The sequence below is a fragment of the Suricata suricatta genome, chromosome 12 (assembly GCF_006229205.1).
Source record: "Suricata suricatta isolate VVHF042 chromosome 12, meerkat_22Aug2017_6uvM2_HiC, whole genome shotgun sequence".
Classification (NCBI taxonomy): Eukaryota; Metazoa; Chordata; class Mammalia; order Carnivora; family Herpestidae; genus Suricata; species Suricata suricatta.
This window is the reverse complement of record NC_043711.1, coordinates 103,215,857-103,240,795: the sequence shown is the minus strand read 5'-3', so window position 1 is coordinate 103,240,795 and position 24,939 is coordinate 103,215,857. Positions and strand designations below refer to the sequence as shown.

Here is a 24,939-nt window from a genome sequence, read left to right as displayed (position 1 = left end):
CCAACAGTTCGGACCAGCCCCTTCTCTGTCCTGTGCACGAGAGGACACTCAGCAACAGCCTCGGCCTCCCTCCGCCCCCCGGAAGCCAAGAACACAACCCACCCAAACCTGTTACGACCATCAAAACTGTCTCCAGACACCCCACATGTCCCGGCGGCGCTAAATCACCCCTAGTTGAGAATGACTGGCCTAACACAAGCAATCAATGTGGTTGCGTTGGACAACTTTCACGAGAACATTTTTTGCCCGTTTGCTACTCAACAATGTGTATGAAGAGTCGAGAGAGAGGGCGCGATGCACCAGGAAGCGTGCGCGTGCGCCACGGACGGCGCCGGCGTGGGACACGACGTGTCAGGAGCCATACCTGCATCAGGACGGCTTTGCTCTCGTCATTGTATGTGATCAGCGACTGCTGGCCCTCGTCGTGTGGGACGGGGCCTCTGTGCCCCTTGGCTTCGGACCCAAAATCACAGCGCAGCAGGAGCAGCACAGCGACTACAAGGAGACCGGGCGGGACAGTGAGTCGGCCGTGGATGGACACGGCCAAGCTGCGTCATCATCATCTCTGTAGCTAGAGAATCAGCACCTTGTGGGGCCGAGCAGGTGTTGGGTCACTGCTGGTTGATATCATGCGATCACTAACATTGTATTGTTTGTTTGAAAAAACTCTAGCTTCCTTAGGAGCCTCCTCCCAGCCCAGGAGCCTAAACGTCTGTACAGGGCGGCCGCGGCATTACCGCAGACCGCAGGGTCACCTGCGGACTCCATGGTCATCAGCAGCTGCCTGTGGAACAGGAACTGTTTTCGCCAGCCAGGCGGCACGTCCAGCCAGGCTGGAAGTGCCGGACCTGAGCCCGTGACGCCGATGAGCCTAGGGGTCATTCTCAAACCATCCCACTGCCCTCTGCCATCTGCCCCCACCCCCCAGAGGGAGGACTCCGTGCTGCCGGCTGACAGGCTGGGGGGAGGACCTGCCACCCCAGCCAGTCCCTGCAGACCACTGACCTGTCAGAACGAAGAACGCAGCGAAGAGGGGGACCAGGGTCCTCGCGAGGAGCCCGGCTCCTGCCACCAAAGGCTCCACACATGTGACTCCATCGGGACAGGAACAGACCCTCACGTGGATAGTCTGCTTCTGGGAAAGTCCCTGTTTGTCTCTGATGAGCAGTGGCACCAAGTAGTTCCCCGGGGGGAGCCTTCTCAACATCCGAAGTTCGACCGACCGACCTGCCAAGGGAAACGGACTTAGCATGTGCTGCACACGTTCATTTGCCCACCTGCTCAGCAGGTGTTTACGAAGTGGCTGCTGTGTGCCAAGGCTCTCTATACAAAAGTCAGCCGGCTTCGAAGTGAGAGGGGACAGTCAGCAAGACCGCCCCCACTTCTGACACCTGCCACAAGCCTGGGGCTCCTCAACCACACTCAGCTCTGAACCTTCTCCCAAAGGACCCAGAGAACTCACTAAGGCTGTCTGCCCATAGTTATGGTTTATCACAGCAAACGGATGAAGTTTAAAATCAGTCAAGTCAAGAAGCACACAGGGCAGAGCCAGAGAAGTGTCCGCAGCGTCAGGATGGTGTCACTTTCCGCTCTGGTAAGTGACAACATTCTGGGAGCAATGCCAAGCAGGGGAGCTCACCTGAGCCTTGTGACCAGAATCTGTATCAAGACTCAGTCATGTAAACCTGGTTGGCCACTCATATGGCTGACCTCCGTCTCCAGTGCTCTTGGAGACTGACTGATGCCCACAGGACCCAAAGCCCCCCACCCTAAACCCCATTGCTCCTATCTGATTGGCATAAGACCCAAGGTAAGGAGAGACACCCCTTTCAGGCAGAACATCCCAAGGTCCTAGAGTTTAACTCCCAGAAACCAAGAGGAAAAACCAGAGCTCTTCCAGGGCAAAGTTCAATGTTTCACTGCTGGGAACTGTAAACGTGTAAACGTCAGGGTTTCGTCTAAGACACATGCACATCCCGCAGACACGCTGGTAGAAGCTCAAAGGAGAATGCTGACAAGGGATGCAGTGGTTCCCCCTGGTGACAGCACCCCAGATTTCCTTCGAGAGAGCCACACCTCCTGAACCCTCGGCCTGGGTGAGTCAGCAGGTGTGAAGCCCAGATCCCAGCCCGGTCCGGCGTGGGCTCAGAACCAGTCCATCACCATATCTGCCCCTCTCAACTCCCAGCAGGTGGCCCAAGTCACACAGCGATAGAAGTCCTCTTGTCAGGTGCTAGGATGGGTCCGAGGGACTCCCAGCAGCCGCCCTGCCAGCTCAGAGGAGAGCCTGCCTGAAACCAAAGGGACCCGGAGAAAGGCAGAGCCACAGTATTGACAGGCACTGTGCAGGGATGTCCCTTGAGCACCTAGACCCTGCTCTGCTGGGACACGGGCTTACCTGGCATCCTTCTCGGTTACATACGCCACTAAGTCCCTTTTTTGCCTGGGTCTGTGAGAGTCAGGTTGCCGCCAATCCTTCGCCGTTGGCCAGAACAAATACTCACCCCAATTTTCCCCCAGTTTCCATGTGTCGTCTACATTCCTCCCGGAGCTGTCCAACTCAAACGTGAACGGGTCTGCAAAGGGCTCCAGGTCACCGTCATCCGCCTCCAGGAGGAGAGCCTTGTTGGCTGCAGACTCACAGACCTCCACGGATCGAGAATGGGGATGGAGAGTGGGGGCGTTGTCGTTGACGTCAGCCAGGAAAAGCATCAGGGTCCCCGTCCCCGTCTGTGGGGGGAGGCCTTGGAACAGAGGAATTCCAGGAAGGGTTGCTTATTAATGGAAGAGCCTGCTTCGTGCACACTAATTAATCCCTGGCGAGTGAGCACTGCGGTCCCCCGGGGAGGAGAGCCATCGCACAGAGATGCTGACTCCATTTCCCTTTCAAAGTGTACTCGTTACAGGAAGTAGGTGTTTGGCCTGTTTTCCTGCTTTTTTGAAAATTCGGAATATCTGGGCAGGATACATGAACAAAACACTTGCCACTCGAAGTCATTTGTAGAACCCAGTGGAATAGAATCTTTTGTTTTTCCAGGTGTCAATCATTCCGGGAGTCAGGAAGGGGGTCAGACAGGAGCGAAACGGGTGTGACGCTCTGGCAGAAATGGTCTGCATCTTGGCTGGGTCCACGTCAGTATCTTGGTTGTCACTACGGATTTGTGGGGCGTTAGCCACCCAGGCACACTAGGTAATGGGTCCTCTGGACCCCACTAAATTATTTCTTCAGGTCTCTCGAAGATGGACTCCTCCCTTTCTTTCTCCTCACTTAAGGCTGATGGGGGGCCCCTGGGGGACTCAGTCGGTTAAGTTTCCAACCCTTAATCTCGGCCCAGGACATGATCTTAGGTTCTTGGCATCAAGCCCCCCATCAGGCTCTGTGCTGATGGCGTGGAGCCTGCTTGGGATTCTTTCTTTCCACTCCCCTCCAACTCAAAATAAATTAAAAAAAAACTGACTGGGAATACAGATTTACCACCTTCCTAGCCAACGTTCTACTCGTGAACCGTACAAACGGGATCGCCATCTACAGATCCCCTAAAGCCTGGGTCTGAATTCACAGATGTCCTCCAAGACAGTGAATCAAAGTTATTGGAAAGTTGTTATTTATTCAACTTTGTGTTTTGGCAGGTTTAAAAGTTCACAGAACTGCCCAGACTGGTTTATGACAAATTTGTCTTATATAGTCGCGTTTGCCAGAGTTTATAAGCCATTCCAAGTACAGGGAGACTGTGCTAAGTATTTATCACCCACCACCGGCTTTGAGAAAGAGCTGAAGAGCTGTTTTATGTCCAGATGGAACAGACTCTGGGTCTGATGGTGGCTTAATCATCCCTTCTGAATGAATCCTGCCCCTCGTCCCATGGCGTTTGCCCCTAGTCTGTCATTTCGAACATTATCATCAAAAATAGTTGCTAGTATTTAAAAAAAAGGAGGGGGTCACCTGGGGGGCTCAGTTGGTTGTCCAACTTCAGCTCAGGTCATGATCTCGCTGTTTGTGAGTTCGAGCCCCGCATCATGCTCTGTGCCGGCAGCTCAGAGCCTGGAGCCTGCTTCCGATTCTGTGTCTCCCTCTTTCTGCCCCGCACCCCCTCTCTCAAAAATAAATAAACATTAAAAAATTGGGTGTCGGTAGGTGCATAGTGATTAAAAGGTTTGTTTTATAGTTTTCCCAGTTGGGCTGAAAGACTCCCGCTAGAATTCTTTTCCCTCAGGAAGCCAGGAAACACCGCCCCCTAATTTGGGGTCACCACTTACCGTTGTCAATAGCGAGAGCGACGATTCTGTAAAAGCTCCCGTTCACGTAAGGAGATTCGCGGTCAACCTGCTTCCTGGTGGTTACTGCTCCTGAGAGTTCGTCTACAGTGACCCAATTCTCCGGATCGTGAGCCAGTTTGTATCTTGTAGAAGGAAACACACACAATTTTTAAAATTAAAAAGTTACGTCAGAAGGCAAATCAACATCTGTCGTGCCAGACACAGATCCTGTCACGAGTCCCGTGGGAAACTGTCAGCGGACTCTCTGCATCTGGCATATGTCCCTGAGCGTAGAGTGCACAAGTTCGTTCATCCGTGTTGTAGCCTATTACGCAATTCCCTTCCTTTTAAGAGTGAATAACTTTCCCTTATATGTACACCACATTTACTCATCCACTCACCCTTAAGTGAACACTTGGGTTGGTTTGGCATCTTAGCTATCGTGAATAATGGAGCTTTGAACGTGGGTGTGCAAATATCTCTTCAAGGTCCTGATTTGCATTCTGGGAGTGCACACCCAGAGGTGGGATTACGGGTCACATGGTGTTCTGCTGAGAATTTTCTGGAGAACCGCCACACTGTTTCGTGCAGTGGCTGCACCAACTTGCATTCCCACCAACTGTGTACAAAGGATCCAGTTTCTCCACACCCGCACCCACGCTTGTTTGCTGGTTTCCTGACAGCAGCTACCCTAGTGGGTGTGAGGCGGCATCTCCTGGTGGTTTTGAACTGCATTTCCCACATGATTAGTGATGTCACCTATCTTTTCATGTGCTGATTGGCCACTCATAGATCTTTTTTTGGAGAAACGTAGATTCAGGTCCTGTATCCACTTTGGGATCTGCTTGTTTGTGTTTTTCTGATGTTGAGTAGAGGAGTTCTTTATATATTCTGGATATTAATCCCTTATCCGATATAGGACTTGCAAATACTTTCTCCTATCCATGCGTCACTTGTGTCCTCCATGAACAGTGTCTTTTAGTGCACAAGGGGTTCTAATTTTCATGAAGTCCAATTTGGCTCTTTTTTCCTGTGTTATCTGTGTTTTTGGTGTCACATCCAAAAAATCATTTCCAAATCCAGGTCATGGAGCTTTTCTCCTATGCTTTCCTCTAAGAGTGTTTATCAATTTTGGTCTTATATTTGGGTCCTGAACCGTTTGAGCTAATTTCTGTGTACAGTGTCAGGGGACTTGTTTGTGTATTTGGATCTTCATGTGAGTTTCTTGTAGATGGCATCCAGGTGGACCATAGTTATTTATTTATTTTGAGAGAGAAAGAGAGAGTGAGCATGAGCATGATAGCATGCACAGTGGGGGAGGGGCAGAGAGAGAGAACCCCAAGCAGTCTCCATGCTGTTAGCCCAGAGCCCAACTCAGGGCTTGATCCCACAACCCTAGGATTGTGACCTGAGCGAAATCAAGAGTCTGACATTCAACCAACTGAGCAACCCAGGGGTCCCTGGACCATATGTTTTTTATACATGCTGTCTATCTCTGTCTTTTGATTAAAGAGTATGATCTGGGGGCCCTTGGGTGGCTCAGTTGGTTGAGCGTCTGACTTTGGCTCAGGTCATGCATGATCTCACGGTTCGTGGGTTTGAGCCCTGCATTGGGCTCTGTGCTGACAGCTCAGTGACTGGAGCCTGCTTCTGATTCTGTGTCTCCCTCTCTCTCTGACCCTCCCCTGCTTGCACTGTCTCTCTCTGTCTCTCAAAAATTAAAAAAAAATTTTTTTAAAAAGATTATGCTCTGTAAATGTATGAAGTAATTCTTACAGTAAGCCCTTCATCACCGTTCTCATTTCCTGTTATGTTTTCTGTCTCCTTGACATTTCCACCTCGTTCACGCATTGTCTCTGGACCTCCCCCACCATTTCCACACCTCTTTGAGCACTTTGAAGACAGCTGTTTCAAAGTCTTTGTCCCACCCCATCTGCCATCAGCTATTTTTCAGGGACAATTTCTGTTGTTCTGTTTTTTTCCCCTTTGAATGGGCCTTACTTTCCTATTTCTTTGTGTGCCTTGTGATTTTTTTCTTTACTTTGAGCACTGGATATTTGGATCCAATAATGTGGTAACTCTGGAAACCACATTCTCCCCCTTCCCAAGGTTTTCTGATTTTCCTTATTGTCTTTATTTTATTTTTGTCTGTTTGACCATCCTAGGCTATCTCTGTGCTGAGGATCAACCTCTCGACCTCGTGCCCTCTCACGCCTTTGCCCTGAGCTTTCCCTGGGCGTGCTTGGTCACCTTCCAATTTCCCTCCTACATGTGCTTTCCTCCTGGCCTGTCACGTCTGGCTCCTGAAACAGGAAAAAGCAAAAAATGAAGAGGGGGAAGTAAGGCATCTGCCCTTCAAATCCCCTGAAGCCGCTTTAGCTGAAGGGGGAGGGGACTTGCGACAAGAGGGTGGGAAGGGCAAGCAAATGGCCGCCCACCTCTTTGTCTGTTCCTCCGCGACTGAAAGCAGGCGAGCACAGCTCAGATCACTGGTTCCGGGAGGACAGAGGATTTTGTGCCCACTCCAGCTCCTGCACTGTGCGCTTGGCCGTGGTGTGGCGCACAGAGCTCTCACTGACCAAAATTAACCTCAGTTTCCCATCCAAGCCTTTCCCTGGGAGTTGGAAATCTTCAACAGAATCCCAATTCCAGAACAGGTGGTAAGACAGATTCTCCCAGAGCGCTTGTCCGGGTGGGGAGACTGTTCCTGCTGCTTCTGGCTCTGCCATCTTCCCGGGGATTCCAGCAACTTTAATTTGTAAAAGCGAAACCCTGAGCCGCTCAAGCGCACACAGCCACGGATGAATGGATGAGCACAGTGCGGTCCATACAGACAAGGGTCTGTGACTCGGCCTTGGGAAGGAAGGAAGGTCAGCACCGTGCTACCGTGTGGACGAACCGGGAGGACCTTGCGCTCAGCGGCATAAGCCACAAGAAGACAAACACTGATTCCACTTCGATGCGGATCTTAGAATAGTCAAACCCGTAGAGACAGAAAGTAGTGCGCTGGTTGTCAGTGTCTGGGAGATGGGGGTATCTTGTTTCATGGGGACAGAGTCTCCGTTTTATAAGATCAAAATGTTCTGGAGACAGACAATGGGAATGGTCACACAATAATGTGAAAGTATTTAGTGTCACTGAACTGTACACTGAAATATGGTTACGAGGGGGGGCACCCAGTGCCTCAGTTGGTTAAGGGTCTAACTCCTGATTTTGGCTCAGGTCGTGAGCTCATGGGTCATGAGCTTGAGCCCCAAGTCAGGCTTGTGCTGACAATGCGAGTCTGCTAAGGATTCCCTCTCTCTCTCTCTCATTCTCTCTCTCTTTCTCTGTCTCTCCCAAAAATAAATACATAAACTTTAAAAAGAAAAAAAGAGGATCTCCTGGGTGGCTCAGTTGGTTAAGCTTCCAATTCTGAGTTTCAGCTCAGGTCACGATCTCACATTTTATGGGATCGAGCCCCGTGTGGGGGTCCGTGCTGCTTGGGATTCTCTCTCCCTCTCTGTCTCTGCCCCTCCTCACCACTCTCTTTCTCTCTTAATATAAATAAACAAATAAATAAATAACCAAAACCATGGGTAAAATGGTAAACTTTGTGTTAGATATAGTCTACCACCATTTAAAAAAACCAACCACTCCCGCTCCCCAGAAGCCAGAGGGGCTGCCTGTTTACAACCTTCAGTAAAAAGGGAGATCAAAATGCATAACAAATTATTTTAATTCGAGGAAACCAGTATCAAAGCGACATACGCTAAGTGCAAAGGAAGCCGAGCCCGTGAACCCAGCTGGTGGGGTCCGAGGGAGCTCCGGGGGGAGGGCGGCGTCGAGCCCGGCCCGCGGGCCGCCTCCCCGGCACACCCAAGCGCGGCCTCCAGCAGCGGCCCCTCGGGCTAGCAGCCGGCTCTGCGCCCGCGACCACCCTTCCCAGCGCCCTTCTCACCGTATCTGGCCGGCGGCTGTGTCTGGATCTGTGGCGCGAAATGTGCCCAACGGAGTTCCAGGCCCGGCGCCGTCGAGCTCAGTGACGACGAAGCTCCTGGGCTGAAAGGCCGGCGGCTCATTGGTGTCCAGCACCTGCACACGCACGGTGGCGCTGGCCACCGCCTCCCGGGGCCCCCGCCGCCGGCCCCCCTCACAGGAGAAGAGCGGCGCCTCGTTCTCCACGGTGATGACCAGGCGCCGCACGGGGTGGGCTTCATAGTCCAAGGGCTGCAAGTCCCAGAGAGACGGCCTGTTAGCACCTGCTGTGTCTCTGGCCGGAGAGGGCTCGGCGGCCACGCACTGGCAGAGCCTGCGGCTTTTGGGCGTCGTCGATCATTTACGCTGCCTTTGGTCATGATCAAAAGACAGCGGCCAGCTCGTGTTCAAATCATTGATGGGGTGGTTTTTTCACCCACCCCCTCCTGGTTGGAAAGATCCACCATCCATCAGAGGGGAATGAAAAATGCAACAGAAACCATCACCTAATGAAATATTAATGTGGTGAGTCTGCCGTCAAAACCAAACCAGAACAAAACAAAACGACACAGAGAGCTTAAGGAAACGCAGACCCTAATGACCACGGTTACTCAGGGTGCAGAGTGCTCCGCTGGGAAAGCCAGGAATTACTTGAAGTGTTCAGTCCGGGGCAGCCGGCATCAAGTACCCTGCTACCCACAGCGTGCTGGGTCCCGCGGGCATCCACCGGGAGGCTGTTCCTCCGACAGACAGAAGCCCGGGCCCCACCCCAGACCCACCCACTCAGGGCGGGCTCTGAACCTGACTCGCCAGCCTGGTGCCAGGGTCACTCCAGGGTCTAGCCGAGAGTCAGGCGAAGAGCAAAGGCATCAGACTGCCTCCGTGGGACCCCTTACTCCAGCTGTGTGACTTCGTGAAAACAGCCTAACCTCTCTGGGCTTGGGTTTCCTCATCAGTAAAATGAGAACATAATGTACTCTCCTGCAGGGTCAACTCAACAGGCACACAGCAAAGGGCTGGGGGTGCCGATACGTTTGGGGGTCCGTGCAAATGTTCTCATGTCTTTTAAACTCAGAAGGAAAGAAAAAAGACGAACTCTCCAGATTAGAGAAAATGTTTGAAATCATTTTATCACATCAGAAAAAAAATATGTTTTAGGGCCTAAAAAAATCTAATAAATTGTGTCTCAAACAACAAGAAAATTAAATATTGAAGTACTTAACACCGTCTCAGAAAACTAACTTTTAGTATCGATTTAATTTTGGTGAGAGGAGCCCCAAAGTCCAAAAGGCCGAGGGCCCACAGTGGCAGGGGGGTGACACAGCCTGCCGTTGTCGCTGGGTGCCGCGGGGACACTTGACACGCTGGGCAGACAGCAGGCCTCCCGCGACCAAGGCTCCTGCCAAAAGGGGCCCCAACACCTGTGGCCGACGGCAGGTGCACACTCCCCAATGCCTTTACCTTGATAACGTTTAAAATCCCTTCATTGGTCTTGGGGTTAGTCAGAATGTCAAAATGTCCCTCTTCATTGCCATGTGATATGTTGAATTTTACTCTCCAAGCCGACGTAAACGGGAAGTCACCATCTTGGACCAGGAGACGCAACACGCCCGGGCTGGCACGGCCTTCAGAAATCTGAACCTTATACTGGGAGAAGCAACCGTCATTTCCATGTCATGAGGATAAGGAAACACAATTGAGAAAGAAAGCAAGAAAAACATGCACAACAACATGGCTATTAAATTCTTAGGAAAACAGTACATTGAGTTTGATTTAACACGGGTATTTATTTTCTTGCCATTGAAATTGACCTCAAGCGATTTGAAACTCCGCCTGATCTAGCAGACCTGGGTCCTGCATCTGCTCCCCTTTGCCTGTGACTTGTGTCTACAGCTGAACGACTTTAAAGGTGCTCCTAAATCCAACTCAATGCACTATTTTTCTAAGAATATTTAAAATAATAAAACACATCCTAGTTTAAGAAAAATCCTAACTCTTCTCCTAAAATGGAACTCTTACGATCACTAGATTAAGGCAGTCCTTTTTCTGACACACACAGATCGTGAGCTTGTTGCTCCGTACTTAGGTGACAAGATAATTTCTCCTTGACGAGTGCATCCAAACAGCCCTTTCCTCGCCCTTGGTTCAGAGCAGAGGTTTTACTCAACCAGAGAAAGATTTGCAAACAAGGTTGAAACATAATAAATCTCGCTTTTCAGTTATTCTATACTGTTTGGTGAGGTGTTTTCATTTGATAACATTTCAGCTTTGGTCTATACAATTTTCTTTTAAAGATTTTATTTGTAAGTAATCTCTACACCCAACATGGGGCTAGAACTTACACCCCCAAGATCCAGAGTCTCACGTTCTACCGACTGAGCCGGCCAGGCACCCCTTGTCTGCACAATTTAACAATTATTTTGGGCGCCTGGGGGGCTCAGTCGGTTAAAGCATCTGACTTTGGCTCAGGTCATGATCTCAAGGTCCATGAGTTCGAGCCCCACGTTGGACTCAGAGCCTGGAGCCTACTTCAGATTCTGTGTCTCCCTCCCTCTTTCTCTGTCCCTCCCCTGCTCATGCTCTGTCTCAAAAATAATAAAGATTAAAAATAAATGTATAAATTTTAAGTGATGCTTTTTCAAATAATTGATGTGCCAGATTCTGTCTCAGGGGTTGTGAAGAAGATCAGCAAAACTCCATCCCCAGGGAGCAGATGGTTAAGAGTGTGTGTGTGTGTGTGTGTGTTGGGTTGGGGTGTGGGAGGGAGAGGTGCTGGGTTGGGAATCTCACTAGGCCTTCCAGAAAGTTCTCAGTGAGAGAGATCAGGAGAAAGAAGTAAAATGGATATTTTTCTTCAAAAAATTCATACGAAGAGCACAAAATACAAAATAGGGAAGAGATCCTGAGTGTTTTTTAGTAATCTTGTGGATCTCAAGTGGCGTGGCATTTCCAAATGGCCTGGAACAGGGGGCTTCAGTGCTGCCTTCAAGCACGGGGATGTGCAGCGGGTGAAACCCCATGTCCATCTCCAGAGCAGATGAACTGAGAAGGCGGAGCCAGAGCCCACCTCTCACCCGCCCTGTTCTAGGTCTGGAGGTTGGCTGAAGGCTCAGGTCTAGATTCTCAAGAACTTGCCCTCCCAGGGGACACGGGGCAATGTGTGCAGATGTTTTTGGGCGTCACACCGGGAGGCCCACTGGCATCTCGTGGGTAGAGGTTGGAGATGCTACGAAACATCAGGCAGCGCGCTGGGCGGCCTCCCCGGCCCCACGACCGTGAGTTCCCGTCGCACGTCAACAGTGTGGAGTCGAGAAATCTCGTGGGCGTGAGCACGGATCTCTGCCCTGTGCCTCCGTGCCCTCGCCTATCACACGGGAATCACGTGCGAGTCCCAACAATTAGAAATGAAAGCATGCAGGTAAATGTTCTGAGCACAGTTTCTGGCACAAAATAGTAAAAAATAAATAAATAAAAAATAAAAGGAAGCTCCCCAGTCTATAATCGAATGATTTTGTATCAGCATGGTGGATGTCTTCATTCTAGTTTACGTTATTTTGGAGAATGCCATGTATCTTGGGGGATATGGCCAATTCCCTCAGCGAAACTGAGCCTGGGACTTGGGGCCATTTATGTACGGACTTGGCCTTTGGGGCAAGCCGAGGTGCCTTACGTTCTCCTGGGCAAATGTGGGCATGTGGTTGTTGCCTTCTTCCACGTTGATGTGGACCGTGGCCGTGGATGACAACGGCGGTTCTCCAGAATCCGTCGCTCTGACCAGTAGGGTAAACCGAGAAGCCATCTATGTGGGGAGGAAATGAAATCCCTTCAGCAAAGGGACGTATTAATAAAAACAATAATAATCCCTTATAACAATCTCAATACAAGCCCAGCCACAGAGGGTTTTCCACTACGAACATAAATCCTAAGTCTGGGGCTCACAGACAGAAAACACATTTCATTTTTTTAAAATAATAAAATCCACATAACCTCGTAATCTAAGCATCCTGAGAGGCGTATTTCTCCACTGATATGGTTGATATAGAAGCCACTTTCTTTCAGTAATGGTGTTTGAGAAATAAGGGAATAAAAAACTTGAGAATTTGGAGTATGTTCTTGATCCAAATCAACTGCTAACATCTGGAAAATAGGTTGACCTAGAAAGAATTGTTTTAATGGTTACTATTGACCAAAGGCAGCCCGTCAGCCCAGTAGAATGACGGTCCCTTCGTAAATGCCATTGAGGCAAACACCAGAATGGATTAAATATTTACAAAATCAAGCTACAGACATATGAAAACATATAAAACATAAAAAATAAGAATATTTATATAGTCATAAGAAGTTTCTCATCATGATTACAAATGCAGGAGACAGAGAGGACTGAATTGATAGATCAGATGCATATTTAAATGTGTGACCAAAAAAAAGACACTACAGACAAAACTTTAAACTAGGAAAACATATACAGAGCAGACATAAACATTCTTAACACAGAACAAGAAGGTTAAAATCAAGAAGAAACATGACAGGCACACTAACAGGAAGTAGACAAAGAAAAGAACAAGTATCTGATAAATAGAAATGGACAAGAAACCCATCAATACATGCAAGCACTTAGGGATCAAAGGTGAACCCCCGCCAGGCCCCTGGGCGTGCTGGAAGCGAAGAGAGTGGCAGACGAGATTGTGTGTGTGGCCGCTCGCTGCATGGATGCCAAGTAGATGATGCTTGAATGGGGCGCAGATTTAGCTCCAAAACATTGACGGAAGCGTATTTTGTGAAAACAACACAAAGTGGGGACAAAACATGCACATCTAACAATAGGAGGTTAGTCACCATAAAACACGTCCGTTTATAAAGTATTATGCAATAGGATGGTGGAGGAGAACGCTGTTAGTTTACAAAGAGCAAAAGTGCACTTTTAGAAAAGAAAATTCATAAATATACCCATGTAAATATACCCATGTAAATATACCCATGTAAAAAAGCACACCTATCCACGTGTACATATTTGATATATGCCCATCTACATTTTGTGCTATGATAAAGATGAAAAATGCACGTATGTATACATATACGCATTTGTAACTATTTATAAAAGTCTGGGGTTATATACACATAGGTAAATATAACGTACAGTGTGTTTGCATGCACACACATGTAAAATGCAAAGAAAAATATTGAAAAGAATAGAAACGAAAACATTAATGATACTTATCTCCAATTGGAAGTATTTAAGAGGCTTTCGATTTCAGTCTTAATTTCTGGGAACTTTCCAAGTTTTCTAAAGACGATTTTGTGAAATAAATAAGCCCTTTTTGTTATTAAAATACATGCACATTTCACAAGAGAGGTTTGGATGTAAAGACTCCCAGAATCTGCGGCTCAGAAATTACGGATGTCATTTCATTGCCATTTTACAGGTGAGAAATTGACAGAGAACATCGGGCCGCCGTTCAGCCCTGCTTTCTGCTTCGCTGCATCTGGCTTATTTAAGATGGGTCTTTACATGTCAGCTTTTCCGACAGACACGATTTCCACAGCATTTTATTGCCATAGAAAAGGAGGCTTACAGACAGGCCTCCAAGCCTCTCGCTGGAGTCCAGGGCCTGCGGCCTTCAGGATGTGAACGGTAAGCCCATCTCCCTGAGGACAGCGAGGCTCAAGCGCCCCCTCAAAATCAAAGCGGGAAGAGCCTTTGGGGACCGGAGCGGACGGACGCCCCCCTCACACACCTGCGTCGTGGCTCTCCTTCACACTGACGCTGAATTCCTCCTCAGGGAACTGGGGTGCGTGATCGTTCACATCTCTGACCCTGATGTTGAAAATCAAGGAGTTGTCCAGGACTTTTCCTGATCGGCGATCCAGAACATCAAGATACACCTAGGAAGCAGAGAGCTGGGTCAGCGCTGCGGAATCATCTGCCGGACGCCCCCGCTCAAATCACTGCTCGCGCGGCTGTGTGCTTTGCCTCCTGCGCTCGCCGGAGAGTTTCCGAGGGCAGGACTCGCGTTGCTGTCCCTGGCCACGTGACCCCAGGGAGCGAGCGCAGGCTGGCACAAAGACTGTGGGACAGACCCACACACTGACTGGACGAGGGCACCGTGAGTTTCAGTTAGGCCCGACTCCCGCTCTGTCTGCCCCAGTGAGCGTGGCCAGGTTGCGTAGACGCCTCAGCTTCTCTGTGCCGCCAGCGCGGCCATGAGAAATACACAGGCCAGCCAGGGTCGCTGAAACGTTGCGGAGAGCAGACCCTTCAAAGCTTTGGGGAGAGGGGCCGTTGAAAGTCACCGGCACCGCCTTGACATGCGCTGGGATCTCAAGTGGCTACTGCTGTTACTTTTGTTTCTGCATAAGGAGGGCGCACGGATCTCAAACCTGCAGCGGGAAGTCTTTCCTTCCAGAAGACCTCAAAGTGATACTTTAGGCTTCTGGCTTTGGTTTCTTAAGAACCTTAAAAAAGGAGCAAATCAAACTCAGAAAGAAGGAAATAATAAAGATAGAGATAGAGATAAAGATATGTCATTAAAGTTCAAAATAGCAAAACAAAGCCAAGAGAACCAAAAGCTGGTTTGCCTTCCCATATAAATTTTGGGAACAGCTTGATGATATCTGTGAAAAGTTCTACTAGTCTTTTGATTAGTCTTGTGCAGCGTATACAGATAAGTTTGGAAAGAACTTTCCCCATAATATTCCATCTTTGAATCCATAAACTCAGTCTCTCACTCAGTTAGACCTTCCTTGATGTCTTTCGTCCGGGTTTTATAGTTTTGAGTGAATAGATCCTGCACAGATGTCAGATGTTTGCTAAGCACTCTATTTGTTTTGGTGATATTATAAATGATATTGTTTTTAAAATATTGATTTCTAATTATTCATTCCTGGGATACAGAAATATGATTGGTTTTGAGATGTTAACTTTATCTCCGGAGACTTTGCCAAGACTGATTTTCAAAGGTTAAAAATAGGCAAAGGATTTGGACAGACACTTTTTCTCCAGAGAAGATGTACAGCTGGCAAAGAATCCCTCCTTCCTTTGGCGGGTTCTTACAACAGGAAACATCCTCCAGCTGTGCAAACCCATCATGTTCCTTGGCATTTGTGCAGAAGAGCTCAAGATTTATGGCCACACGAAAACCTGCACACGGATGTCTGCAGCAGCTTCATCAGGGCCATCGGACCCTGAAGCAGCCCCCCCGGCCCCCACGAGGTGACTGCGTAAACAGCCCGCGGTGCACCCAGACGTGGAGTATTACTCAGCGCTACAAAGGCCCGGAGGAATGCAGCCCACCGCTAAGTGAGAGGAGCCAATCCGCACAGCCTCTACACTGCGTAATTCCAAGCATATGACGTTCTGGAAAAGACAGAAGTATGGAGACAGCCAAAGGATCGGTGGTCGCCGAGGGCTCAGGAAGGAAGGAGGGGGGGGTATGGCGAGCAGGGGAACCTCAGGGCAGTGAAAGCACTCTGTGATACTGTGAGGGTGGACACATGCCACTACACATTGTCCAAACCCATGGAATGTGCAACACTGAAAGTGAGTCCTAACGGTAAACTAGGGGTTTTGTTACTAACAATGTATCCTATTGGCTCATCCACAGTCATAAGCTCTGCACCCCTGCAGATGTTAGGAGAGAGCAGGGGTGGGGAGGGCGGGCACTCTGTACTTCCCACTTGCTTTTCTGTAAACCTGAGCCTGCTCTAAAAGAACAAAGTCTATTGATTTTAAAAAGTCCCCACATATAAAATAAAAAGTGGGCAACCATATATGTTATTTATTTATATCTCTCCAGCTATGGAATGCTTCACAGATTTGCAGCCATCCTCAGCGGGGGCCACGCTCACCTTCTCTGTGTCATTCCAATTTTAGCCCATGTGCTGCGGAAGTGAGCACGGAATATACACGATATTTACATATATTTATAATAATCTATCTTTATTAAATATATAAGAACCCCGTGTTTATGTTTATTGCTGTATGTTCCATTTATCATCCTAAAAGCTACATCTGAGACAGGAAGTCCTGCAAGATGCCCGAGAGGCGGAACAGCGGCTGATCCCCTGAAAGGCGTTCGGAGTCGCTGGGGCCCCAGAACTGCGGTGGAGACGGGGTGTCGGGTGTTTCCTGCACCTGGAAAGGGTTTCAGCCTTTCGTCACGGCCTTGAGATTTAGATCCTTGGAGGACACAGCACAGAGTGCGACACGACGGAGGACAACGTGTCTGCTTACGTGACGTGCGAGGTGCACACTCTGGTCACAGGTGAGCACGTGCAAACACTGTAAACGCCTCACACACACAGGACAGAATCACTGGCCCTCAGCAGGCAAAGATGGGTGCGTTGGGGTCAAGACCCACAAATGACTATTCAAGGAATTGAAAGAATGGTTTTCTTGAGTGTATCTGGATCCTAGGGGGTTGAGCCTAGTTTGATATAAACAGATGAGCTTCCTACACAGAAAATGTCGGGTTCCCCCTTTCCAGCTGTGTCTTAAATCTTCCAGCAATTCTCAGCTGGTGTCACTGCGTTCTTGAAGGTCTGAGGAATTAAGAAGATAACCCCCAGCCCCCTCCGCAGCTTCCAATCACAGGTTCTAAATGCTCTGGCTGGTTCTCGTGACCCTCACTGTCCCCAGGAGCACAGAGGCGCTGCTGGGAATGGGGTTCGGCCACCCCCTCGGGCCAGTCACGTTCCTAACACGCCCCGCCTTTAGGGACGGCAAGACCCAGGGGCAGACGGCGGGCTGGAAGGCCCGGCTTGTGTGCTGTGTCCGTGACCCTTGCTTGTCCTGCTCTTCACGGCTGAGCCCTTTCTTCAGCCTGTTTCGTGTCTTCCCAGCGAGTAGGTTAACCCCTGAGGCCAGTCTCCCACGCCCCCTGCCACAACCTGCCGCAGACTTGGCCCCTTGCGACAAAGTGTGTTCCCTGCCCTTCCGGAGACCGGAACCACCCCCGGGCAGCAGGCATGTCTCCTTCTGGCGGGAGACTCCGCTCCGGGTCTCTCCCCCAGCCCCCGGTGGCTGCTGCCAACCCCAGTGTCCTCGGCCTTCGGGAGCACCACCCCAGGCTCTGTCTCTGGCTTTCTCTCCTATGTCCTTCTCTGTGTCCAAAGTCCCTTCCCCTTATAAAGAGGCCAGTCACTGGATTGGGACCCAGCCTGGTCCAGTAGGACCCCATCTTAATTTGATGCCATCTGCAAAGACCCTGTACCCAAATAAGGTGATATTCACAAGTGTTGGGGGAGGATGTGAGCCCACCTTTTTGGGAGACACAGTTCCGCCCGCTGCGCCCTGGAAGCAGAGACTATCGGCCCCCACGCTCATTCATTCACCCGGCAGAGGTCACTGAAGACCTAGTCCCTGCAGGGCCCTAGTCCTGACTCGGGGGTAGTGGCACTCGATAGGACACTCCCCCTCTTAGAATGTGTGTCCAGTGGGGCCACTGGCCACGCACAGAGAACCAGACACATGCCAGGCATATACCTCAGGTGATGAAAAGTATCAAAACACAGTGAACCAGGGGTGTGAGACAGATGCCCCTGAGTGGGGGGCACGCCCCCAAATCCCGACCCTCATGCAAGTTCACCATCAAATGAGGGGCCAGCTGGCAGGTGATCGGTGATCGCAGAACTCGGTGTGAAAGGGCGGCTCTGGTAGTGCCTTGGGGGATGGGCGGAGCGCAGACTCCATCTCCGTCTGGCCGGGCAGGTCCAAGCCCAGGCCCGGAAATCCTGACGGAGGAGCAGGACCCACGGGACGCCGCTCACGTCCCCACGTTTTCCCCGTTTGTTCTGGAACCTCTCTGCGGTGTGCCAGACTATTCCCGCCGGGCCTCACGTTTCAGTAAACACTCTTACGATTTGGCTTCGGCGCTACCAGCTGCCAGCACAACGTCCACATTAACCCTCAATAGTTCAGTAAAGACATTACAGGCAACACACAGCAACCAAATCACAAGAGCAACACCAAGAACCCAGCACTAAGTGTGCTGTTTTCTCCCCTGCACGGGAGTCACGCCCACCACCATGTCCCAGCCTCCCCCTGCTCCCACCTGCTGTGCGCCGAGCTTCCTGCCTCTGGGAGCTTCTTGGAGACCAAGTCTATGCTCCGCGCTGACTTACGGAAACAAAATCTGCATTTTCCCAAGATCCCTCAGCGATCTGTTTGCTCATTCCAGATTTAGTGGGGCTGCCTCAGGGTCCCTGCGTGACCGTGCTGTGTTACTTCTCTTTAACGGACACTACCCAGGCCCCGGATGGAGCAAAGCCCTCCATGAACATAGTCATCTCTGCAGGACTTTTGGATTTGGGGGAGAATTTCTGCCTGTTTAAAAAGTAGAGATTCACTTCGGCTCAGGTCATGATCTCACGGTTCGTGGGTTCGAGCCCTGCGTCGGGCTCTGTGCTGACAGCTCAGACTGGAGCCTGCTTCACATTCTGTGTCTCTTTCTCTCTCTGCCTTTCCCCTGTTCACACTCTGTCTCTCAAAAATAGATTTAAAAATAAGATAAATAAATAAAATAAAAATTAGAGATTCAGAGCCTATCAATAAGTTAAGGGTATATATTTGATTATGTACATAAATAGTTTGAGGTCATTGGAGTAGAGGCATATAAATTACCTCTTTCAGATGTTTTTCCCGCCCAGAAGGAGTTCATGCGCAGACACGCTCAGTTTCCAGCAGAAGTCACAACATAACAAAGGTGAAAACATCTTATGCACCCGCGTAAGGGGAGGCTGGTAATGTAATATACCACCATGGGGTAGGGCATTTTACTTTATAATTTCCTTTCCTGGTTTAGAACGTGGATTTCGGATTCATGGTAGACCACAGTGTCAGGTTGCAAGATCACAAGGAACATGTCGACTCACAATAAGAAACCGTCACCGGGTACAGACCTGCCCGTCCATCAGGCGTTAGGCGGCTGTGGGCTCTGCTTGTAGCTTCTGCCCACACATCTCAGCGGTGCCTCACCCAGGGCCAGGTTAGCCCACTCTGTAAACATCTCCAGCCTCTCCCCAAGTGCTTTCAGACATCCTGATGGTGCCGGGGACCCGGTCACCGGAGGGAAGATCTACAGCAGCTCACATGAATCGTCCGAGTCCAGAACTTTAAAAGATCATTACAGTATCAACCTCTCGGGGCGCCTGGGTGGCTCATATTCGTGGGTTCAAGCCCGGCGTCAGGCTCTGTGCTGACAGCTCGGAGCCTGGAGCCTGCTTCAGATTCCGTCTCCCTCTCTCTCTGCCCCTCCTCTGCTCACACTCTGTCTCTCTGTCTCTCAAAAATAAATGGACATTAAAAAATTTACAATACCAACCTCTCTGCTCACGCATACTTTTTAAGCTCACCACAGTGTATAACATACTGTCTCCCAGGACGTGGCGATGGGCCGCCTCCCTAGCGCCTGCCTGATTGGACCTTCCCGTAACAGCCCCACACCCAGGCTTAGGACCTCTCAGGTTGCAGGTACCTTGAAAGACGGTGTTGTCTCTCGATCCACAGGGCGGTGGACATACACCCGTCCGTTCTTGTGATCTCCCACAGAAAACAGCCCCCTCTCTGGATCCTCATCCACACCAGCGCCATGGATGGAATACATTATTGAATCATCATTAGACTTATCACTGAACAGCTGAAAAGACAAAACATGGGGGAGAAAAGAAAGTGAGAAGAAGCCACCAGCGCACTGGAGATCACGGCGAGGACGCACCGGGGTTCGGAAAGCCCCACGTCCAGCAATTGCACGTCTGAGGATTCATCCTAGAGACATAGAAAAACCTGCAAAGATGCAGGAACGTAGGACGTGACTGACGTTTGGGAGCAGCACAGGTGCCCCTCCCCAGGGACAGAGCCCTGCAGCGGCACCCCCTTCCCGGGGCAGGGGCCCCAGGAACGGGGCTGTGCCTCACGGCCACACGGGCAGGACGTATACGTATCGCGGTCCTGCTTTGTCAGCACCGACTCACACGAGTGAGACGATGCAGAAACACCCGGAAGGATACATACCGAGGGGCCCACATCGCTGACCCCTTCCGGGAGACGCACCCAGTCAGCGAACACTTAGGAAGGGCTCAGTGCGAGCCAGGCTACGAGACGCCTCGCTTGCCCTCGCCTCTTTAATCTTTGAAGCAGCCTACGATGGAGGCGCCACCGCGGCCTGGGTGTGCAGACAGGAGCCGCGGGCGTCCTAACCCCTGGTTAGGGACGCGGGACCTCCGGAGTAGGAGCCCCGTGCATGCCCCTGACTCTGGCCCCTGAGCCCTGGGAGCTTTCCCTAGGCTGTTTTCATAGCAGGCGTCTGCCGGGGCGCCCGGGGGGCTCAATCAGTGGAGCGTCCGGCTTTGGCTCAGGTCATGATCTCACGGTTCGTGGGTTCGAGCCCCACGTCGGGCTCTGTGCTGACAGCTCGGAGCCTGGAGCCTGCTTCCGATTCTGTGTCTCCCTCTCTCTCTGCCCCTCCCCTGCTCACGCCATCTCTCTCTCTCAAAAATAAATAAAACATTAGAAAAAAATGTTTTAAAAACAAATAAATAAATAAGTAACAATACTTTTTTTTCCTCACTAAGGACTTCGCACGGGCCGAATACGGGCTGGAATTAGCCAGTCCCCGACCAGGTGTGACTGAGCTTTCAGCACACACTCACAGGAAGGGACTTGCCCGAAGTCGCCTCGCTGGGTAGCGGCACAGAGGGTTCTAGAACCCAGTCCGGGTCCCCTCCCGTCACTTCACCGCCTGGCCTCCCTGACACACAGCCTTTCAGGACACAGCCCTCCCCCCAGGCGGAGAGGATGGGGGGGCTTCCTTACCTCACCCACAAATTTGGGAAAGGGGCCTGGATCTTCCTCGTTCAGCTCCAGGGTGTTAATAATCCATCTCCTCTTGGATCGCCGTAGGGGCCGCTGGCTCTCTCCCTGAAGTGACAGTGACAACAACAGTGTGGTGACAGTGAGGTGGCAGGCACTAGCTTTGCATTGTCTCCCTTGTCTGCACAGCATCCAACGCTTAGGAATTAAAAGTGCCTGTTCTCTCAAAAGCTGCAGAGTCGTTTCTCAACGGTGGGGCATGCGGCACCCAGTGATTTTACTTGGGTCGTGAGATCATTTTAGGGACTATGCAGACACAATGTTAAAGACCACTGCTTACTCTGTGCTGACACCTGTCCCCACAGCAGACACGCAAGCAGTCGCTGGATGAACGAGGTGACTCCCCCTATTTGTCTCTCTGTCCTTCTGAAATAGCCGATGAACAAACTGAGGGCCGATGGGGCGGGGGAGGGGGAAACGGGCGATGGGCACAGAGGAAGGCACTTGTTGGGAGGAGCACTGGGTGTTGTATGTAAGCGATGAATCACGGGAATCTACCCCCAAAACCAAGAGCACATTAAATGTGCACATTATATGTTGGCCAACATGACAATAAATTATATATAAAAAAGTGAAAGACTTGATTAGAACATCTCCATTCGGTGCTGATAGGTCTTTAATGCCTCTTTGTTACTCTCCCTTTAACACAGACAGGACAAGAGAGAGACTCAGACTCAGACGTCAGGCTCAGAGACTTGCCAGGCAAAAGGCCACAGACGGAGTTTAACCATCTATTTATTACAAATGAAGCCGCTTTCTAGCCACATTAATTTTTTTGTCCACAAACATGTAAACTTTTTTAAAAAATTACGATTGATGTTTGAACAATGTGAGGGTTGGGGTGCTGCCCCCTGGGGCAGCCAAAAATCCACATATCACTATGGATTCCCCCAAAACTTCACTACTAATAACCTACCCTTGGCCGGAAGCCTGACTGATAATATGAACAGTCAATTAGCGCATATTTTGTGTGTCATATGTATTAGATACTGTATGTGGTAATGACAATGGCATTCAGAAAATCATAAGGAAGAGAAGATACATTTACAGCGCTGTTCTGGACAAAACATCCCGTGTTGTTCAAAGGTCAAGCGTGTTCAATTAGAAAGTGAGTCGATCACGGGACAGGAAGGAGATATTTATAAGGCGATATGAGCTCATGACAAAGGTGATGGGGGGTGTGGTTGCGTCCCTGGACTGTCCAAAGCTCACGGGCTAGAGAATGCCAGGGTCAATATGTTTTAACTCCATAAAGAAGAGAAGAGTGTGGACAAAGCTCTGGGCTGATTTCTGATGTCCACAGACTGCCCCTAGCCTAGCAGACCTACCAGCATCTTCTGCAGCTCTCTGGGAGTCCCTGAAGACTCCAAAAGGTCAGATGCAGTTACTAATTTGTTTTCTACAAACTATCGACCAGGAACTAAAAACCTTGAAATTGCAATGGAGTCTCTAAGTCAAGTGTGGTCTCACGTGGCTTAGGAAGAAAGGAAATTCCAAACCCCACCTTTGTTTGGTCAGCAAGATCATCATTTTCTTGTCGGAAGCTGTTGGCGCTGTTGACCTTAAAAATAAAAATGGCGTGAATTAGTAGGGGATGTACTGATCAGGACCCGCCCGAAGCCACACAAGTCGTCTGGAAGGAGGAAAGGAAGGAAAAGAACTTGATGTCATTTCGATAAATACAAGTTCTTGCACTTCTCATCTCAGTTCAGAATTACCACATTCGTCTGCAACTGGAGGGAAACCAAGCGAAAGGATTCACACAGAGTATGGCCGACACTGGTGAGTCCACGACCCTAACGCAGGAGACCACACTGTCCACCCCAGACGAGCAAAGACGTATCGGTGTGTCACGTGGAAACACCAAATGTTCAGCGGTGGAGAGATCCAACTGGGCCTTTTGCCTGGTTTTCCTTTTTTTTCCCTTATTTTTAGACTTCATCTTGTAAGAATCAATAAAATAATAGGACTTGGTACTTTTCATTTATATAATGATTTACGATTGAGAATTATTTATTTATAATTTACATCTCAACAACCCGCCCCCCCCACACACCCACGCACAAAACCGCACGTGTGCAGCGGGTGTTGACATAAGACGGACCGTGTGGAGGTGGCCGGAACCAACACGGAACGAGCAGGTATGCGCTGGCATGTGGGGCTCTCATCCGCTCACTGCCACTACGTGAACAGACACTATCTATTCCTTCTCCCGGGGACGGTCATTTAGACTTTTTCCAGTTCTTTGTTATTACTAAAAAAAAAAAAAAAAAAAGATGCTGTAGTAATAAACACCCACATGCATAGCGAAGCTTTCTCCCGAGTGGCAGTTTTGAAAGTGGGGCGCACCGGGGCCCTTCTTACAGGAGGTGGGGAGGGGCGGTCTTCGTCTCACTGAGTCAAAGAACGAATCTCGCGGACAGCAGAGCGTGAGCAGAGTGACAGAGGTTACTGAGGGAACGTGCAGAGCTCTGAAGAGGGAGGGTCCCGACCAGGGAGCTGCTGAGGACTTTTGTCCCTGACCTTCTACTGGGGCCTCATCTGAAAGTTTGTGAGACTCCGTGCAAGGCATCCAGCCCAGGCAGGGAAGGCATATGTCTATCCTCCTTTTCCTCTGCTTCCTCAGCCTCCCACTTGCAGCCGCGGGCTGCCTCCCCCAAGGGTCCCTTGTCTCTCCCTGCCTTGTGTTAACGCTTCCGACAGAGGCCACAGCGCACACGCTTCCCTAATGCCTCTAGGGCGCCACCTGCCTGTCTTCCTGTCTGACATTTGCACCGATGGGGCAAACCGCACAGCCTCAGCGCCGAGGAGGCCAGCACACCAGCGTCTCCCGCCGTCTCTCCCGTGACGCACGTGCACAGGAAGAAAAAGAAGGAAGGAAGAAGCCTGTTGCATTTAAGAATGAATCCCGTGGGGCGCCTGGGTGGCTCAGTCGGTTAAGCCTCCGGCTTCGGCTCAGGTCAGATCTCCCATTCGTGGGTTCGAGCCCCGCGTCAGGCTCTAAATTAAGGGTCTAACCAGACATATCATTTTCAAACGGAGGAAACCACAGCTCTTGCAAAAGAATGAAGAAATTCATTCTGCTTCTAAAACGGGCCTATTTCCAGGGGGCCCAGGCCACTCACAAGGAGTATCTCGAGGGTTAGCCTCATCGCTGGCCTCAGTTTCCCCTCCCGTAAGTGGGGCTGGGGGACAAGCTGCCTTTAAGGGCCGTCTCCACGGGAAAGCTCTGTGCCTTCAAGTCACTCACCAGCAGGGGGCGCCTCAGCCAGCAGCCGCATGAGAGCCGCGTGGCTCCCCTCCCCCCCACGCCACGTGTCTGGTGAACTGTGCCATCTCGTCCGGGGGACGCGGGAGCCCCGGAAACAGTTATATTTGCTGGAATGATTTTGTGAGTGTGCTTATTATATTTCCCATCCCTGCCAATTTTAGGCAGTTGGTCCAAAGAGGATGCCATTTCCAAGATTTACACAGTGGGGGCTCCTGGGGGGCTCAGTTGGTTCAGCATCTGACTCTTGATCTCGGTTCAGGTCATGATCTCATAGTTTTGTGAGTTTGAGCCCTACATCAGGCTCTGTGTTGACAGTGCAGAGCTTGCTTGGGATTCTCTCTCTCCCTCTCTCTCTGCCCCTCCCCTATTCACACTGTCTCTGTCTCTCTCAAAATATATAAACTTAAAAAACACATAAAAAAGATTTACATAGTGTTTCTAGAATATGGTGGGGGGCACTTCCTAGAGGCTGGTGTCTCTGGCTACAGCGCCCGGCTAACGCTGTGTGGCAGGCATTTGACTGCAAGGGCCACGCACAAATCATGTGAGAGGCGGTGATGGGCCCGGGGCCGTGGGACGGAGACTGTTC

At 50.3% G+C, this 24,939-nt stretch overlaps 1 protein-coding gene and 1 non-coding gene across 2 annotated transcripts in view; both read right to left on the bottom strand.

The window, feature by feature from the left end:
* CDH26 (cadherin 26) overlaps positions 1 to 22,413 on the bottom strand; it is a 32,818-nt gene extending 10,405 nt beyond the window's left edge. Inside the window, exons 1-12 of the mRNA XM_029917985.1 lie at positions 22,408 to 22,413; positions 21,023 to 21,127; positions 19,686 to 19,847; positions 13,950 to 14,097; positions 12,202 to 12,368; positions 11,885 to 12,013; positions 9,676 to 9,861; positions 8,198 to 8,466; positions 4,258 to 4,400; positions 2,505 to 2,744; positions 1,006 to 1,227; positions 365 to 495 (exon numbers count right to left, since the gene is read on the bottom strand). Coding sequence (XP_029773845.1) covers positions 365 to 495; positions 1,006 to 1,227; positions 2,505 to 2,744; positions 4,258 to 4,400; positions 8,198 to 8,466; positions 9,676 to 9,861; positions 11,885 to 12,013; positions 12,202 to 12,368; positions 13,950 to 14,097; positions 19,686 to 19,847; positions 21,023 to 21,127; positions 22,408 to 22,413 — 1,908 coding nt within the window. The remainder of the gene's footprint in view (positions 1 to 364; positions 496 to 1,005; positions 1,228 to 2,504; positions 2,745 to 4,257; positions 4,401 to 8,197; positions 8,467 to 9,675; positions 9,862 to 11,884; positions 12,014 to 12,201; positions 12,369 to 13,949; positions 14,098 to 19,685; positions 19,848 to 21,022; positions 21,128 to 22,407) is intronic.
* On the bottom strand, positions 16,004 to 16,108 carry LOC115275576. The gene has a single exon (XR_003901641.1). It is a non-coding gene; the product is annotated as a U6 spliceosomal RNA (small nuclear RNA).
* Positions 22,414 to 24,939: the final 2,526 nt, after the last annotated feature.